General features: G+C 48.8%; 1 protein-coding gene across 1 annotated transcript in view; it reads right to left on the bottom strand.

Moving 5' to 3' along the window:
- GRIK4 (glutamate ionotropic receptor kainate type subunit 4) overlaps positions 1 to 18504 on the bottom strand; it is a 401304-nt gene that overhangs the window by 46875 nt on the left and 335925 nt on the right. Inside the window, 1 exon segment of the mRNA XM_042232998.1 lies at positions 3329 to 3442. Coding sequence (XP_042088932.1) covers positions 3329 to 3442 — 114 coding nt within the window.

Here is an 18504-nt window from a genome sequence, read left to right as displayed (position 1 = left end):
ACTTGGCCGATGGTCCCATTAAGGATGTCCAGAGTAGATGTTCAGAACAGTGGTGTCCTGGTTGTGGAGGTGGCCTAGCAGCAGATGTCACAGGCGGTGAAAACACTTGCGCTGCTGTGCTTATACTCATATGGCTCCTCTCAGCCCATCTGATCATGGGTGGTCCTCTAGTGCCTTCGGCCTTAGTCAGGAACTCAAGGCCAGAGCCTAGTCATGTGACCTGGCCATGGAAATGCCATTTGGAGGAAGACTGCGTCTCTGTCTTTTTTTGGATCCTCCTTCGGAGCTCAGCTGTGGGAGGAGAATGGGTCGGGGTGATGGTGGGGGGAAGCTCAAGAAATGGTGCTGGATGGAAAGCTGTCTCTAGGTATCAAGCGATGTAATGATGACAAGAACATTACCCTGTGAATCAGGAGACCTGGATTCCAGACCCAGCTCCAGGTGTGACCGTGGTCTCCTCATCTGTAAGATGGGAATGATAACACCTCCAGTTGCGAGGACTAGTTGAGAACAGGGAGAGAGCCCCACTTACGGGACAACTTATGAGTAGGTCACACAATGTAGGCGACAGCCTCATATCACGGTGAAACAGAGCAGGACCTATGGTCCTTGTCTCCCCCCATCATGTCCTCTGCCTGCCCTATGTGTGTGGAAAACTTTAGCCAAAGGATAAGTTTAATCAGAGAAGTGAGAAATGCAGAAACAAAGGAAAACAGTCAAAGGAGACTAAACAGTAATAATGTAGTCATTAAGCAGAGGCAAGAACCTTTCGTTCTTTCTCAAGGGCTACAGATAATATTCTGAGCCATATCCTGTGAGCTGTCTTACAGAGACCAAAAGAGCAGGTGGAGAAATTAACTACAGGATGACCAGACTGTACCCAGTACATGAGCTGCCACAATTCCGAGAACTGGCCTCCAAGAAATGGAAACAAACCAAACTTGAAACGAAAGATTGGACCTAAACAATCAGGATGCTGCTGCTCAGACCACTGATGACCAATTTAAAGATGACGGTCAGAGCTGACTGTGTTATTTCTGTATGTAGCCCCCTACTTCTGTCTATAAAAGCTCTTGCCCCACTGGTTGCCAGCAAGGGGTGGGGAGAGTTCCCCACCTTTTGGACAGATGTCTGCCACCCTTCTTCCACCCCAGATGCTGGCATCTGAAATAAAGCAAACTTCTCTTTCCACCAACCTGGCCTGCTTACTGGCTTCTGAGTGGCGAGCAGCCGGACCCCACATACACTCTTTCAGTAACAACAGAGAGAACACAGGCTTGCACCACACCGTTCCTGGGTTTGAACTCTGCTCTTTCACTGAGAGGTGTGTGGGCTTGGCTACATTTGTAGAACTGCTTGCCACTGTTTCCTTATTTCTAAAATAAGAACAGGATGACTGTACTCATTTACTAGGGCTGCCAGAACAAGGTGCCACTGACTGGCAGGGAGGGGGCTTAACACAACAGAAGTGTATCATCTCAAGGTTCTGGAGGCTGGAAGTTCAGAATTAAGGGCAAGTTCTTTCCTTGTCCCTTCTAGCTTCTGGGGTTGCTGGCCATCCTTGGCATTTCTTGGCTTATAGATGTATCCCTCTAGTCTGCCTCCAAATTCACAGGGTCTTGTCTTCCCCTCTCGGAGAAGGCAATGGCACCCCACTCCAGTACTCTTGCCTGGAAAATCCCATGGACGGAGGAGCCTGGTAGGCTGCAGTCCATGGGGTCGCTAAGAGTCAGACACGACTGAGGGACTTCACTTTCACTTTTCACTTTCATGCATTGGAGAAGGAAATGGCAACCCACTCCAGTGTTCTTGCCTGGAGGATCCCAGGGATGGGGAAGCCTGGTGGTGCCATCTATGGGGTCACACAGGGTTGGACACGACTGAAGCGACTTAGCAGCTGTCTTTTCCTCTGGGTGTCTGTGTCCAAATTTCCCACTTCTTTATAGAGACACTGGTCATTGGATTAGCTCCACCTCCCCATTCCAGTATGACCTCATCTTAACTTGACTCCATCTGTGAAGATCCTATTTCCAAATAAGGTCACCCAATTCACAAGTCCTTTTGAGGGGACACAAACCAATCTATGACAACAGCCCACATCACAGGGGCCTGAAGAGTATCTGGCACACAAGAGGTGCTCAGTGAATGGGAGTTATCATTATCATGGAAAACATAGGAGGAAAGATCAAAATCCCCCTTCATTCATAAGACAGAAACCTCCATCACCGCAGTGATTATGACCAGATCCTCACATTTCTATCTGGCTTAGCCCGGACAGCTTGGGATTTTGATGCTGTCTCATCTTTTGATGTAGCCTCTCTGTCCAAGCTGGGCAGCAATGATGATGGACACTGAGGCCCAGCCCAGGACAGTGGTCTTCTGAGCTGCCCGAGTGGACTCTGAGACAAGAAGTCCTTCCTCCTGGAGAAACGGGCCACAGATCCTGATGCCCTGGCTGGGGCTGCAAATATAGAAAACTCCTTTCTCCCAGGGCTGAGACTTGGGGCCTGGAAGGGGCTCAGAAGGGTGGAGGGTCTTCAGCAGGTAGATGGGGTGAGCTCTGGGTTCCTCGCTATTGAGCAGCTTTGTGGTGCCGGCTGCTAGAATACATCATGTTGGCATGACCTTGGATGCCTAAAGTGACTAGATCATTGGGGAAATCCATGTACTAGATGTGTGCTTAGAGCCAGGTTCGATAAGGGTTACTATTCCCTCTCCGGATGCTCCCCCCACCAGCCAGTAACTTTGATGTCGCATCCAGCCCCTGCTGCCCACGGGTGAGCTTTTACAAACTCATTTGTATACTCAGTCTAGTCCTTCCTTTTGAAAGGGAGGAAGAAGAAGCTATAAGTAATATTACATTACCTGCTCTTTATTCTCCAGTGCAGCTAATCAAAAGAGGGAGTCTGCATTGCCTCAGTAGGTGCAATGCTCAGAATGAAGAGAAGCAGATCTGAAGGTTGCCAAAGGCTTTGAGAAATCTGGGGTGACTCATCCGGGCTGGGGACCCACCACCTTGGAGGAACCTGAGTAACCCATGGGTCCAATTGCCAACACTCTACGAACCAAGGGTTGAATGATCGTTCTTGGCCATCCCTATGCAGTGAGGCAGAAGCATTATTTTTACTGGAAAGCCCCCAAGTGTGACTTTTCCATTCCTCCTGTTTGCAAGTCCTCACAGCTGATGGGGGAGAAAATAGCCTGGCACATTTGCATTTAAGTCTTGAAATCTAAATATTTCTGTGAGTCATTCATTATTACCATATAACTCAGTGTTTGCATGCAAATAACTCTAATGCCATAAATGCTTATAAAATAAATCTCTTACCATATGAACTCGGTAAAGAATGCTAATTCCCAGAGTCATGAATGGCTTCGAGAAATCAATCACTTTCTCCCGTTCCGCAGTAATGGTGAGGCCTGCCACGGCCAGATCCGCTTTCTGAAAGGAACAGAGGGAGGTCATCAAAGGGGGGCCCCATGAGAAGGGGGCACAGGGACTGGTGACCAGAGGCCGCCAGCGATGGAGAGGCGCCACTCTGGTCTGGCTTCTCTGCTTGGGCAGTGATCCTAAGCAGCCAGAGGTCTGAACAGTCACTCATGAGAGGACACTGATGTAGAAGCTGTAACTCATGTCCCTCTCAAGGACGTATGTGTGCCCAGTCACTTCAGTCCTGTCCCACCCTTTGCGACCCTACAAGCTGTAGCTCACCAGGCTCCTCAGTCCAGGGATTCTCCAGGCAAGAGTACTGGAGTGGGTTGCCATGCCCCTTTCCAGGGGATCTTCCTGACTCAGGGATCCAACTAGTGTCTCCTGCATTATAGGCAGATTCTTTACCGCTGAACCACCAGGGAAGCCCTCACCTGAGGTTCAGTTCAGTGCAGTTCAGTCGCTCAGTCATGTCCGACTCTTTGCGACCCCATGAATTGCAGCACGCCAGGCCTCCCTGTCTATCAGCAACTCCCGGAGTTCACCCAGACTCGCGTCCATCGAGTCAGTGATGCCATCCAGCCATCTCATCCTCTGTTGTCCCCTTCTCCTCCTGCCCCCAATCCCTCCCAGCATCAGAGTCTTTTCCAATGAGTCAGCTCTTCGCATGAGGTGGCCAAAGTACTGGAGTTTCAGCTTAGACCCCTTTAACTATGTAAATTAGTATAAAAAGGGAGGCTCACTATGGACCCGTCAGACAGAGACTAAAAACGCCCTAGGCAAGGGAGAATTGGCAGACAGAACTTCTGGATACTCAATAATGAGGAGTTTTTTATTCAACTGATGAACTTGTTCAGCCCACAAACAAGTCCCAGTGTTGCGTGAGCTTCGGTGAGGGGGTTACAGTGGAAAATAAAAATGATGACTCCTTGGAAATTACAGGCACTCTAATGCAACCGCATTTATCTCCCAGGGAAGAAATGAAGGTCAAGAATTGAGCGAGTGGCCCAACGTCACAAGCTTGTCTTTGTCAGAGGTAGGACTGCACCTCAGGCTTCCTAGACCACTGGCCTTCTGTTGCTGATAAGGTCAAAATCCAGGTGCCACAGCAGAACTCTGTGAAGGGTCTCTGATCCTTTATGTGAAGTCACCAGATGTTGCTGCACCTCAAGCGCCCACACCTGATAAGAATCTTTCTTTAATTAAGACCCTTGAGAAAGGAAGTGCTGTCAGCTCCTCCAGATATCTCTCTGTCAGGAAGTTCTTCCTCATGTCTAATTTCAATCCACTCTGTTGCAAAGCAAGCTCACTTCCTGTTGGCCTGCTGCCCTATACATAGAGTGGTGGGGCCCAGAGCGCTGTTCACTTCTGGCCATGCTCTGCCCTAACTAGCTAACCAACCTCACTTCACTTCTCTTGGCTTCCTTAATTTCATCCGCAAACCAAGGGTATGGGGTTTAGACAGTACCAGGATCCTTCCAAGCAATTCTCTGACGGTGATTTTCAAAGTGTAGTTTAGGATCACCCGCATTAGAATCACCTTATTCTTATAAAAGACTAAGAATGTTAAAGAGCAAAGGGCTTATTAAAATATGAGTTCCTGAGTCTCATCCCAAACCTCCTGGATCAGACTCTTGTCATGGGGCCTGGGAGTCTATTTGTGACAAGTTGTCCGGGTGATTCTGACTTATACTGATATTTAAGAATTATGTTTTATAACCTAGGCATGTATCTCAGACTAGCTTCCATCAAGGTTTACATTTCAGCTTCTTTCACCAATTCTGGTGGATCTGTTGACACACAAGGTGGAGAAAGAAAGGAGGAAAGGTGAGGTGTTTAACAGTCTACAAACAGGCCAACTGGTTCTGAATGAGAACACACACACACACACGCATGCTACACATGTGTGCGATTTTTCCTAAATCATTGCAAAAGAAGTAAGGAGAGAGACATGTCACTCCTCACTTTATACACAAAGGGATTTATGATTTGTACACACTGGATACATCCATTGACAAACATCAGTTTCTCCTCCATCTCAGCTCCGCTCCTCAACCCCCAACTCATGCTAAAGCAGCCACTCGATCCAGCATCAGTTAACAAGATAGAGCCTTATAAAGTGAAGGTGAAAGTATTAGTCACTCAGTCATGTCCGACTCTTTGCATCCCCATGGACTGTAGCCCACCAGGATCCTCTGTCCTTGGAATTCTCCAGGTAAGAATACTAGCATGGGTAGCCGTTCCCTTCTCCAGGGGATCTTCCTGATTCATCGATTGAACTCAGGTCTCCTGCATTGCAGGCAGATTCTTTACCATCTGAGCCAACAAAGAAGTCCTCACAAAGTGAGGCCAGGCTTTAAAGTGACTAGAGTGCAGATGTAAGAGATTTTTAATAAAAACGAAAAACACGAACGCCTTTTTGAGCTCGTTCTATATTTCTCCAAGAGAGTGTTGATGACTGCTGTCAAGTGAATCAACCCTTGAGAAGGGAGTGAAGTTTGATTAGGGGATGGTTAGTGCCTTCATTTGTGGGGATCCTTCATAGGGTTGTTAGGACCTTTCAGAACTTCAGTCCCTCGATGACAGTGGCTCTAACTTGAGTTCCACTCAAGAGCACATTTGTAAAGCAACAGAAATCAACCACAAAGATGTAGCAGGTGGAATACCAGTCCTGTGCAGGGTTACGGCAAAATAGCTGTCAAGCCCTGCAAAGACCTTGCGCAGAGGAGATAGGAGTTTAATAGGCTGGAATGAAAGAACTGAAGAAAAGAATAGAAAAATGAAAACTGATACAATGGGCAAGAGATAACCACAGCATCCTGTCATTTTTCTGGTTATTAAAAAAAAAAAAAAGATACCTCCAAACCAAGTAACCCAAACCAACAACTCTATCCTTAAGTTTCTTTCCCCTCCACCACCGACAACACAGCCTTACTCCCAAAAGGGCAAACTTCAGACTGCAATTTAGAAATCATTTCACAAGTTTATAAAGTCGGCCAGCAACAACATTATGGTAAAACAATTCCATATGGAGAGGAAGCTAGAAATGGACAGCATCCCAGGAGGGCGCTTTCCTGGATAGAAGCAGAAAGACCACACACCCCGGGAGAACGTCTGTCCCAGCCTCGGACAGGGCGCTTCTGTCTGTTCTCAAATAGACGCCTCCCCAAGCTAGACCAAACAGAAAACTGCCTCCTGGAGGCACTGCTGCCTCTTTAGCCCAGCCCTTCTCTCTCCTTTGTCTCCACTTGAGAGTAACTTGGGTGCAGGGGAGGCAGGGAGGGGAGAGTGAGATGCTAGAAGAAGCTATGGAGGTTATGTAGTGGATTTTTTTTTTTCATTGACTCAGTAGCGAGCAGTAGTCACGCTCCATGGCTTCTGTGCAGCCTGGATTACCAGCAACAACCTCATGGGATCGGCTATTCCAAAAGGTGGGCATGTCTTTTATTTTTACCTTAGTTAAAAAGACATTATCCTGTAAAGCAGGCTTTGATGAGGAAGTCATGTGCCACAAAACCAAAGTAGAAACCACAGGGGCTGGGACTGCAGACTAGCAATTGTGGGCATGGGAAGTCAAGGGAAGTATGGGCATCACGATGGTTCAGCCCAGCCCTTCTGCATCTCCGGTCACTCTTTGAGGAGAGCCGTGCTCTCCAGTGAAAGAACCATGGACGGGACATCAGAAGACCTGGCTCTCATCACAGCTGGGCCATAAACTCACTGTGATCCGGGGAAAGTGATTCTACTGCTCGGGCCTGAGTTTCTCCTACTGTGAAATGAAAGGACTCAACCAGGTGCTCTGAAGCCCTTGCACGTGTGTGTGCTAAATTGCTTCAGTCATGTCTGACTCTGCAACACTATGGACTGTAGCCTGCCAGACTCCTCTGTCCATGGGATTCTCCAAGAAGGAATCTTCCCAACCCAGGGACTGAACTCATGTCTCTTATGTCTAACCTGCATTGGCAGGTGGATTCTTTACCACTAGCACTGCCTGGGAAGCCCTCTGAAGCTCTTCCCCAGGCCTAAGATCCCAGGCTTTCATTTTGCTGGACTAGGAAGGGAGGAACTTCCATCAGCTGGTCCCCATTTGCTCCAGAAGATGATGGTGGTCCCAAGAATCGATGTTTCAGAGATGTCAGGGAGGAGACTGTTTATCCTTAGTCAGCAGGGAGTAGAGCCCAAGGCAGGAAAGCCATAAAGGCCAGAAAGATGCAATGCCATCTGGAGAAGGCAGATCTAGAGGTGTACCCTGGGGGGGGGGGCGGGAACCCAGAAAAGGGTAGGACGCCTGGAGCTAGAGAAAGAGGAGAGGGAGGAATGGGAACACGGAACAGGCAGAGCATTCTGTAAGCATCACGATGCTCCTGGTTCCTGGGTGTGTGTGTGTGTGTGTGTGTCACGCACACACACAGGGGTGTATAAATACATTCCCTCTGAGAGAAAGACCTCTCTCCTCTTCCCATTTTTGATTGAAAGTGCTCTTTGAAGAGCTTCATGTTCTGCCTCTGAGAGATCCCCTCTTTTATCTCCTGGATGTTTGTGGAATTTACAAGGGGAGGGCAGACTGCAGGCAGCCTGGAGGTGACTTCCAAAACATACTACCCTGTGCCTCCTGGGTTGAACGGGGTCACACGAAACTGCCACCATCATCGCTATCAGAGCCTGAAGGCTCAGGGTGGCCGCGGCTCTTCTCCTGGGATGAGAGGCCTGGCTGGAAGATGGCAAATTCACAGCAGGGCTCTGGGCCGTGCCTGCTCCAGCCCGCAGACCCCACCCCGTGCTTCCCCGAGAACACCTCCAGGGAGGCCTCCGCCCAAAGCACCAGATCCTGAAAGAGCTGAAGGATCAAAGCTTTCCTGTCTCCCTTTCCTTCTCTTTCAGGCGCCTGCTGCCCCCTTTTGGGCAAAAGTCTACCCCTTGCCCTCAGCAGTGCCCAGGCACCCTGGGCAGACCTCCGCTGCCTCAGCTCCCTGCCTCCTTTGTCTAAGAGCTCCTCTCTCACATGGAGCCTGGCTAATGAGAGGACGGGGTGGGTCAGAAGACCTGGCTTGGCCTTTTGCTGACCAAATGTTTATAACGACTCACTTAGCCTCTCTGGGACTCAGCTTACCAGGTTATACAATGGGGTGATGCCTGCCTATCAATATCATGTGAGAGTCAAGAGAGATGATGGGTGTGGAAGAGCCCTATCAACTCGACACACTGTAGAGTCCCCCCCACACACACCTGCTTGGGGCAATGGAGGTAGTAGACAGGGTGGCTGAGACTCAGCTTTCAGTGTGGGCCAGACCCATCTGGGCTCTGTTATTCCTTACTTGCTGTGTGACCTTGGACAAAAGTTATGTAACCTCTCTGAGCCTCAGTTTGTTTACCTGAAAGTGGGGATGATAATAGCCCCCACTTCCCAGAATTGCTAAGAAAGTGAATGAGATGATGCTTATAAATGCTGAGCATGGGCCCGCTTCAAAGTAAGTCCCTGATTAATGTTTGATGTTAAGATGATACTGATAGTGAAAATGATGATGAACTTGATAATGATGAGGATCTCAACAGGGCCTCTGGAGACAACATCTTAACCCATGATGAGTTGTAGGAACGTCAAGGGGCAGCCAGGCCTGTTCCATCTCCAGATGGGCAGAGGTCTCTGGACATTTGGCCCCTAGTGGCCTTTCCTAGGTGACCTGGGACACACACACAGCAGAACCGACCCAGTGAGCCTCCCTGGTGTAACTGCCTATCCACTTAAGGACCCTCTTAGGCCTCATACTGTACCACTGCTTAGAAATCTCAAGGGAAAAGCTGACATCCAGCTTGGAAAAGAAACCCAGCCGTTGCCCACAGCCTCTTCCTTGTTATACGACTCTCCTCTGGGGACAACAGATTCAGTGGCCTCCCCAGCTCCCTTTGAATTCTTGGATCCATCATGCTATCTCTGGTCAGCTTCCAGGTCTTTGTTCTCTGGGCTTTTTTTAACTCGGCCCCCACTGCCTCCCAGTCCCCTGGGGCTCCTGCCCACTGGGGAGGCCGGCCGCCCTCCTTCACCTGCCTTGCCACCAGCTTTCTACTCCTTTGCTGCTCACATCGGCACAGATCTTGTTTCACCTGCTACTCAGGCCCAATAGTGCCTCACATCCTTTGCTGGCATTTATTTAACTCTGTAATTGTGTTATTTAACACTGGAAAGCTTTGGGAGGATACAGTTGGAATGAGAAAATGCTACACAGAATAAGGCTGTATCGAGCATTCCTGGAAGCCTTCATTCCAGGGTAAATGTCTTTGGAGATCCTTTGTATATTGAAAAGGCTCACAGAATCCCAAGCAAGGCCAGGCCTGAGGTGGTGAGAGCAGCGAGGGCATTATCTATAATGACCCAGATAGGAAGGAGCCCCAGGTTCACCAAGCCTGGCTTCCCAGGGAGGGATAAAGGATGCTGGGCTCTGGTAGAGTATCTGGGCCCAGGGTGTCGTGGGACCACGGAGCTCACAGGATCCCCAGTGAGTTCTGTGTCCTGGGACCTGCCCTGGAGTGTGGAATGTCAGGGAAGGCAGAACCCACTGCCCCCTCTCCAGCAATCCTTCCCTCTGTAACAGCATCCTCTTATCGACCCTCTGCCCTGCCCCAGGCAGGGAGCAAAGTGCTGGGATACAGGGTAAGCAAACACAGGCAGAGTCCCTGATGGCAGCAGAGGCAGTCGCCAGACTGTTGAAGAAGAAATCTGTGAAATGGCAGCTGCACTAAGTGTTTACAGCAGACATCTGTGGCCCCATAAGAAGGGAGAACAGGGGCTGACAGAGTCTTCATGGGAGCTTTCTCAAGATGAGACTCAGTTATCCGAACAACAGTTACCAGTGAGAAGGCCTGGGATGAGCACTCCCATTCAGGGTGGGGGGGTTGCTGCATGTGCAAAGGCCCTGAGGCAGGAGGGAGCTTGGGGACATTCCAGAGGCTAGAAGAGGCCCAGGGTGTCTAAAGCACACACGGCTGGGAACAGTGCTGTAAGATGAAGCTGGAGGGGCAGGCAGAAGATGCAGTGACTTGAAGAGCAGTGGAAAGGCCCTGAAGTACTTTAAGCAGAATCAGGTCTGTAATCCTAACACGTTTAATACCTGTAGCCCTGCCTGTTGCTTAGTTAGTAAACTGACACACAGGCAGAGCTACAGGTGTAGCCTGGGAGTCAGGCCCTCATGGTCTGCCCACCTCTCTAAGTTCAGCCTCATTTCCCAGTATTCCTCCTGAAGCCCCTGGGAGTCAAACACACCTCCTATAGCTCTTTCACTTGGAATGTCCAACAGTAACTCCCCTCTTCAAGGTCCATTCAAAGTTTATCTCCTCCATATAAACTTCCCTATCAGTTTCTCAGGAATAAGCCTTCCCTCCTCTCAATCAAAAAGGGAGGTAAGGGACATCCCTGGTGGTCCAGGGGTTGAGCTGCCTTCCGATGCAAGGGACGTGGGTTCAATCCCTGATTGGGGAACTAAGATCCCACATGCCGCAGGGCAACTAAGCCTGCACACCACAACTCCTGAGCCCAAGCGCTCTGGAGCCCATGTGCTACAAACAGGGAGCCTGAGAGCCACACAAGAGAAGATCCCACATGCTACAACCAAGACTTGACGCAGCCAAAGATAAATGAATAGAAGTAATAATAAAGTGAATATATACAGGGGGAAAATGGAGCTGAAACACTGCTTATACCACTTAGGCAGCATTTGCCATAAATTGCCTTATATTTTTTGGGCTCCAAAATCACTGCAGATGGTGATTGCAGCCATGAAATTAAAAGACACTTACTCCTTGGAAGAAAAGTTATGACCAACCTAGATAGCATATTCAAAAGCAGAGACATTGCTTTGCCGACTAAGGTCCGTCTAGTCAAGGCTATGGTTTTTCCAGTAGTCATGTATGGATGTGAGAGTTGGACTGTGAAGAAGGCTGAGTGCCGAAGAATTGATGCTTTTGAACTGTGGTGTTGGAGAAGACTCTTGAGAGTCCCTTGGTCTGCAAGGAGATCCAACCAGTCCATTCTGAAGGAGATCAGCCCTGGGATTTCTTTGGAAGGAATGATGCTAAAGCTGAAACTCCAGTACTTTGGCCACCTCATGCGAAGAGTTGACTCATTGGAAAAGACTCTGATGCTGGGAGGGATTGAGGGCAGGAGAAGAAGGGGAACGACTGAGGATGAGATGGCTGGATGGCATCACTGACTCGATGGACACGAGTCTGAGTGAACTCCGGGAGATGGTGATGAACAGGGAGGCCTGGCGTGCTGCAATTCATGGGGTCGCAAAGAGTCGGACACGACTGAGCGACTGAACTGAACTGAGAACAGGGACCTGGGCTCACATACCAACCGTACCCTTACTGGCTGTGTGACTTTGAGAAAGGATTTACCTTCTCTGTGCCTCAATTTCTTCATCGAGAGAGTGGGCCTAACAACAGTTCCCACCCTCATGGAGCCTCTACAGGAATTAATTGAACAACTCATACAAGGTTTATGTCTGGCACAGAATAATTCTCATTGAATGAGAGCTCTTATTATTATTATTGTGTGAACATTGTTATTGTTGTTGTGATCATTCATGCACATAAATTAACTTCCCCATTAGATTATAAGAAGCAAGGACCATATTGTCAAAAAAATTAACTTATGTAGTTGCCACAGGCTCCATTTAACAAAGAAACTGAGGCCCAGAGAGGTTACTAATTTGCTCAAGTACACACAGCTTGGAAGCAGAGACATCTGTCTTCAGATGCGCATATTCTCAGGACTGCTTTCTTTGGCTGCACTGTTCATAGTGACGTTCCCAAAGTGGACACACAGTAAGTCTCTAAAACCAGTGCAGCCAGCAGGGTAGGGTACAGGGGGCCAACTTCTCAGACACGGCCTACCCTCCAGCCCCTTCTTGCCAACAGCAGAATCAGGTTGATTTCTGACACATACCTGACGAGCCTGCACCAGGAGGGACTTATTAGGAAGCTGGGTCATTATAACCAAATTCAGGTCATGCTCCGGATACACTTCTTCATTCTCCAGCCTAAAGAGGACTCAAAGCCCCACATCCCCACTAGAGGGCTCCCCTCTCCCCCTGCCCCCTCCCCAGCCCCAGCACCCTGTAACTCCAGGGCTACAGGGAGCCCAAGCGAGAGGCGAATGGGCCCCCACGCTCTGTGATTAAGGTGGAGAGGTGTTAATTACCCTCTGGGAAGAAGCAGATGCTGAAGGGGTGGGGGGGGGGGGCCGGGCTGAGCCAGGCGGGCCAGAAGAGAAAGGACCAGCTTCCAGAATCTCGCCAGCCCTCAGGCCTTCCGTGCTGCGCAGTGGAGCAGATTAACATCTGCAGCTCAGCCCATTTCAAATTAGATTATGTGCTCACTTTCTGTCTTTTGATCCATCTACCTGCTGGGCACCTTCTTCTCCTCTCCTGCCTCCACCTAGGGAGCCGCTCAGGGAACCTGCCGGGATGCACCAGGGTCCCTGTGCTGAGCGGCAACGGGATCTGAAGGTGCCGGGAAGCTCACGCCCACTCCTGGGTCCCCTGTTATCCACAGGAGCCATCACTTAGACGCCCTAATAGTAGGTTTCAGCAATGCACACAGCTGCTCTTCTGTTGCGTAAGGCAGGCGGCTTCCCACTCCACCCGCCGTGGGCTGAGGCTGAGGGTAAATTAATAGGACCCCATGGCACCTGCACAATGATGGGTGCCCTGTTCACTGAGGAGACTGGGGGTCAACCCCATCCCTTCCCCTCCCTTCTTTCAGTCCAGGATATGGGAACATGGAGGAGGACCAGCTAGTCACCTGTCTCTCTCTCACACACACATTCAAATCAGCCTGCTTCCCATTCCGAGGAAGGTCCTGATCAGAACCTTTCTGAATCTATGTGTACGTGCATACTCAGTCATTCAATTGTGTCCGACTCTTTGCAACCCCATGGACTGCAGCCCACCAGGCTCCTCTGTCCAGGGGATTTCCCAGGCAAGAATTCTGCAGTGGGTTGCCATGCCCTCCTGCAGGGGATCTTCCTGACCCAGGGATCAAACCCGCATCTTCTGCAGATTCTTCAGCCACTGAGCCACCCTGGAAGCCCTTTTTGAGCACATCTGAGCCCAAATCTGAGAGATTTACTCATGCACCCAGGGCTGAGCCTACAAGGCTCAGAGCCAAACCCAGAGAAGCATTAGCATTCCCGGGGAAGTAGCAATGTCACTGGCAGGTCCAAGGGCTCCCTGGTGCTATTTCTTGAGGTGACAGCCTATTCTCAGGGTTGGATGAATTTCTTTAGAGTTAAATTAAAATCCCCATGAAATATTTAGTTGGCTCAGCTCAGAGCTGTGTAATTGGCCTATGTGGGCCGATTTGAGGAAAGAACCAGGCTTAAGGAAAGACGGGTTGGCAATTCTTTCATGGGTGAAGCTGTGCAGCACAGGGATCCAAGCTGGGGCAGGAGGCCAAGCAGATATTGTTGACCTTTGACTTCTTGTCACATGCTGCCATCTCTGGCCATGGACCCTCTCTGCCCTTTCAGGTCAGAGATGTATGTCAATCCCAATTCTGCAATCCTCAGTGAGCAAATTACCTGAAGTCTGGGCTTCAACTTCCTCACCTCTAAAATGGACATAATCATGCCTGTTTTTTGTGATTGTTGCAAGTATTAAATCCAGTAACCTCTGTGGACTGAGCTCAGGGGTCATTCTACCCTTATAACCCCCTCTTCCAACTGTAGCCAGGGGGGTGTTTGAAGCTAAAGCAGATCATGCTGTTCTCTGTATTGCCTTTTTACTTTTCTATGCCATGGACCCTCATCAGCGGTCTGGTGAGGTCTGTCGACCCTTTCTTTAAAAATGTTTTAAGATGTTTATTACATTTGCTGTTTCATGGGACTGTATTACATAATACATAATTACAAGGGACCTCCTTGGCAGTCCAGTGGTTAAGACTCTTTGCTTCCAATGCAAGCGGTTCAGGTTGGATCCCTGGTGGGGAAACTAAGATCCCATATGCCACATGAATAAAATGAATAAATGAATAAAAAATAAAAGTAAAGAATACATAACCACATAATTGTGATACACTGACCGTGAGAGCCAGAGGTAGGTCTAGCAACATTCTAACGGCATCATTGTTGACAAAGTCACAGTATGCTTAATACCAATAAGGTTTGTTGCCCACATTTATAGATAAAGGAAATATATTTCAGTTTGAATCTAGGAAAAAAACATAGATATAAATTTTTCCCTTTTCAGTTTATGATCTCTCTTGATGCTCTCCTCAGACGCTTGGGTGGGCATGGACCCCAGGAAAAGAACCCAGAGAGACTTTCCAGTTACTGACCCTGATTCCTCACCAGGCCCACCAGGCATGGTGTGATGGGGCGGTGCTCTGGTTCTCAAACGTTGCCGGTTCATTTGCACTGTGGAATTCTGGCATTTACTCTTTCCTTTCCCTGCTCTTGGGCTTCCCAAGTGGTCAGCGGTAAAGAATCCCCCTGCTAGTGCAAGGGATGAAGGCTCAATGCCTCGGTCGGGAAAGTCCCCCAGAGGAGGAAATGGCAACCCACTCTAGTATTCTTGCCTGGGAAATCCCATGGACAGAGGAGCCTGGTAGGCTACAATCCATGGGGTCGCAAAAGAGTCAGACATGACTGAGCAACTAAACACCAGTTCCCAGCTCTGCCCTGGCCTTGGCGAGGCTGCTTCTGCACATGTTTCGGATCTCAGAGTGGTCTTTCCAGAATGCTCATTCAAAGGAGCCCTCTCTCTGACACTCTGTGTAATTATCCTGAGATTTTCCTTCACCACAAAAATCTCAATCTAAAATTGTCTTGTTCATTCCTTCATCTTCCTGTTTATTGTCTGTTTAGAAAGAAGGTTCCAGTAGGCAGGAACCTGTTGTTGCTGTGGCCACACAGCTCTCCAGAGACTAGAACAGTGCCTGGCATGTGATGGGTACCAAACTGATATTTGATGAAGAAAGGCACAACCGAATGCATGAATAGATGAATCAAAGAAAGCAAGCACGAGCTCATTCATGTGATTTTCTCACCTGGACTCTGAGTTAGGGGAGCAATTATGCACAATTCCAGCTGAAAGTGTCCATGCTCCAGCCACCCTTGGCACTCACCAGCCACCATAATCTTAGGCAAGTGATCTAACCTCTCTGTACCTCAGTTTCCTCATCTGGAAACTGGGACAGTAACAATACATACCTCACAAGGATGTTGTGAAGACTAAACGAAATGATATATGAAAAGCACTCAGATCAGTGCCTGGAGCAGAAAATGCTACAGAAGTGTAAGCTATTATTTTCATTGTTGCAAGTTAGAGGATCAACTTCAATGTTATTTAAAACAGTGATTATTTCAAAAGATCAATATAGGTTTTGAAGAGAGAACAAAGAAATTCCATGATTGGAAAACCGATACGTATGACAGATGTTACACTGCGTTTATGTAGTTGGGATGTGAAAAAGAAACTAGCCCTGAGAGTCTGGGGATGCAGGGATTCCCGGGGAAGCCTGAACTCTGCTTCCTCTCACTGTGGCACCTTTACCGTCGCCTGCATCATCCCCAACCCCCGATTTTCTGAAGATCGACCAGTGATTGGCACATGAAAGAAAACGATCGAATCCCCAGTTTTCAGGATGATACGCTCATTCATAATCCAAATGTTCCTTATTCCCCTATCAAACTGATAAAACCTCCAGCCCACATGACAATGCGGCCCTCAGTAGGGCCAATGATAAGAGGCAGAGGATTGCCGCCGGTGCGCTCACACTGCTGCCAGTTTCCCACATAGCTTGCTGGCTGCCAGAAAAGTCGGAGGGCTGGGACACAGCTTGGGGCTCTGACATTGAGTAAGGCTAACTGGCCCACATGGGGATCAAGCTTGCAGCCCTGACCTTTCAGGCAGAAAACCAGCACGGACCAAGCCAGTTCCACAGCTGCCGGGGCCTCTGGGGTCCAGGCCTGGGTGTATCTGACGGCACTTCTAGCTTAGGTGCCCTTCTTTTATTTCCCTTCCCGCTTAGGGAAGGGGCTTCCAGCCCCATATTTAGGAACAGCGTGATTCACAGGCTGCTATTAGGACTGTTTTTGTTGAGTGAGATAAAGGACCACCAGTTCCCGGGAACATTGCTGACAGCCACAAAGAACTTCCAGAGGTGGCCCCTTTGCCCCTGCTGAACTCCAAATCAACGAGCCTCCTCCGGTGATTCCCCCATCCCTTACTGTCTTGCTGGACAGAAGAAACGTCTGAACTGGCCTCAGATTGACCCCTGAGCTGCGCCACAGGGTGCCAGGAAGGGTGAGCAAAGATCTGACTCATCAGATCCATGCACTGGTTAACAGCTAGCCTTTTTCTCATTTCTTATCAGCATATGCACAAGTCAAAGCCATTGCCAAGGGCAGAGGGCATTTCTCAGGGATCCCTGCTGTTTTTCCCAAGAAGACAGCTGGAGGTGCTGTCATAAGCCTCTGGCCCCTCCTCCTCGGTGCTGAAGTGCGTTTGGTCTACTTTAGAGAGGTGCTGACAGGGTTCTCATGCCCCCTCAAAATCAGTCAGTTCAGTCGCTCAGTCATGTCTGACTCTGCGACTCCATGAATCGCAGCATGCCAGGCCTCCCTGTCCATCACCAACTCCCGGAGTTCACTCAGACTCACGTCCATCGAGTCAGTGACGCCATCCAGCCATCTCATCTTCTGTCGTCCCCTTCTCCTCCTGCCCCCAATCCCTCCCAGCATCAGGGTCTTTTCCAATGAGTCAGCTCTTCGCATGAGGTGGCCAAAGTACTGGAGTTTCAGCTTTAGCATCATTCCTTCCAATGAACTGATCTCCTTTAGAATGGACTGGTTGGATCTCCTTGCAGTCCAAGGGACTCTCAAAAGTCTTCTCCAACACCACAGTTCAAAAGCATCAATTCTTCGGCACTCAGCTTTCTTCACAGTCCAACTCTTGCATCCATACATGACTACTGGAAAACCATAGCCTTGACTAGACAGACCTTTGTTGGCAAAGTAATGTCTCTGCTTTTGAATATGCTGTCTAGGTTGGTCATAACTTTCCTTCCAAGGAGTAAGCGTCTTTTAATTTCATGGCTGCAGTCACCATCTGCAGTGATTTTGGAGCCCAAAAACATAAAGTCTGACACTGTTTCCACTGTTTCCCCATCTATTTCCCATGAAGCGATGGGACCAGATGCCATGATCTTCGTTTTCTGAATGTTGAGCTTTAAGCCAAGTTTTCCACTCTCCACTTTCAGTTTCATCAAGAGGCTTTTTAGTTCCTCTTCGCTTTCTGCCATAAGGGTGGTGTCATCTGCATGTCTGAGGTTATTGATATTTCTCCCGGCAATCTTGACTCCAGCTTGTGCTTCTTCCAGCCCAGCGTTTCTCATGATGTACTCTGCATATAAGTTAAATAAGCAGGGTGACAATATACAGCCTTGACGTACTCCTTTTCCTATTTGGGACCAGTCTGTTGTTCCATGTGCAGTTCTAACTGTTGCTTCCTGACATTAATATAGGTTTCTCAAGAGGCAGGTCAGGTGGTCTGGGATTCCCATCTCTTTTAGAATTTTCCACAGTTTATCGTGATCCACACAGTCAAAGGCTTTGGCATAGTCAATAAAGCAGAAATAGATGTTTTTCTGGGACTCTCTTGCTTTTTCCATGATCCAGCAGATGTTGGCAATTTGGTCTCTGGTTCCTCTGCCTTTTCTAAAACCAACTTGAACATCTGGAAGTTCACGGTTCACATATTGTTGAAGCCTGGTTTGGAGAATTTTGAGCATTACTTTACTAGCGTGTAAGATGAGTGCAATTGTGCATTTGAGCATTCTTTGGCATTGCCTTTTTTGGGGATTGGAATGGAAACTGACCTTTTCCAGTCCTGTGGCCACTGCTGAGTTTTCCAAATTTGCTGGCATATTGAGTGCAGCACTTTCACAGTGTCATCTTACAGGATTTGAAATAGCTCAACTGGAATTCCATCACCTGCACTAGCCCCTCATAATAAACCAAAAATAGCCCCAAAAATTCTTTTCACAGACTGCATATGAGCTCCATAACAACCTCAAAG

The sequence above is a fragment of the Ovis aries genome, chromosome 15 (assembly GCF_016772045.2).
Source record: "Ovis aries strain OAR_USU_Benz2616 breed Rambouillet chromosome 15, ARS-UI_Ramb_v3.0, whole genome shotgun sequence".
Taxonomy (NCBI): domain Eukaryota; kingdom Metazoa; phylum Chordata; class Mammalia; order Artiodactyla; family Bovidae; genus Ovis; species Ovis aries.
This window is presented reverse-complemented; position numbering and strand designations above follow the sequence as displayed.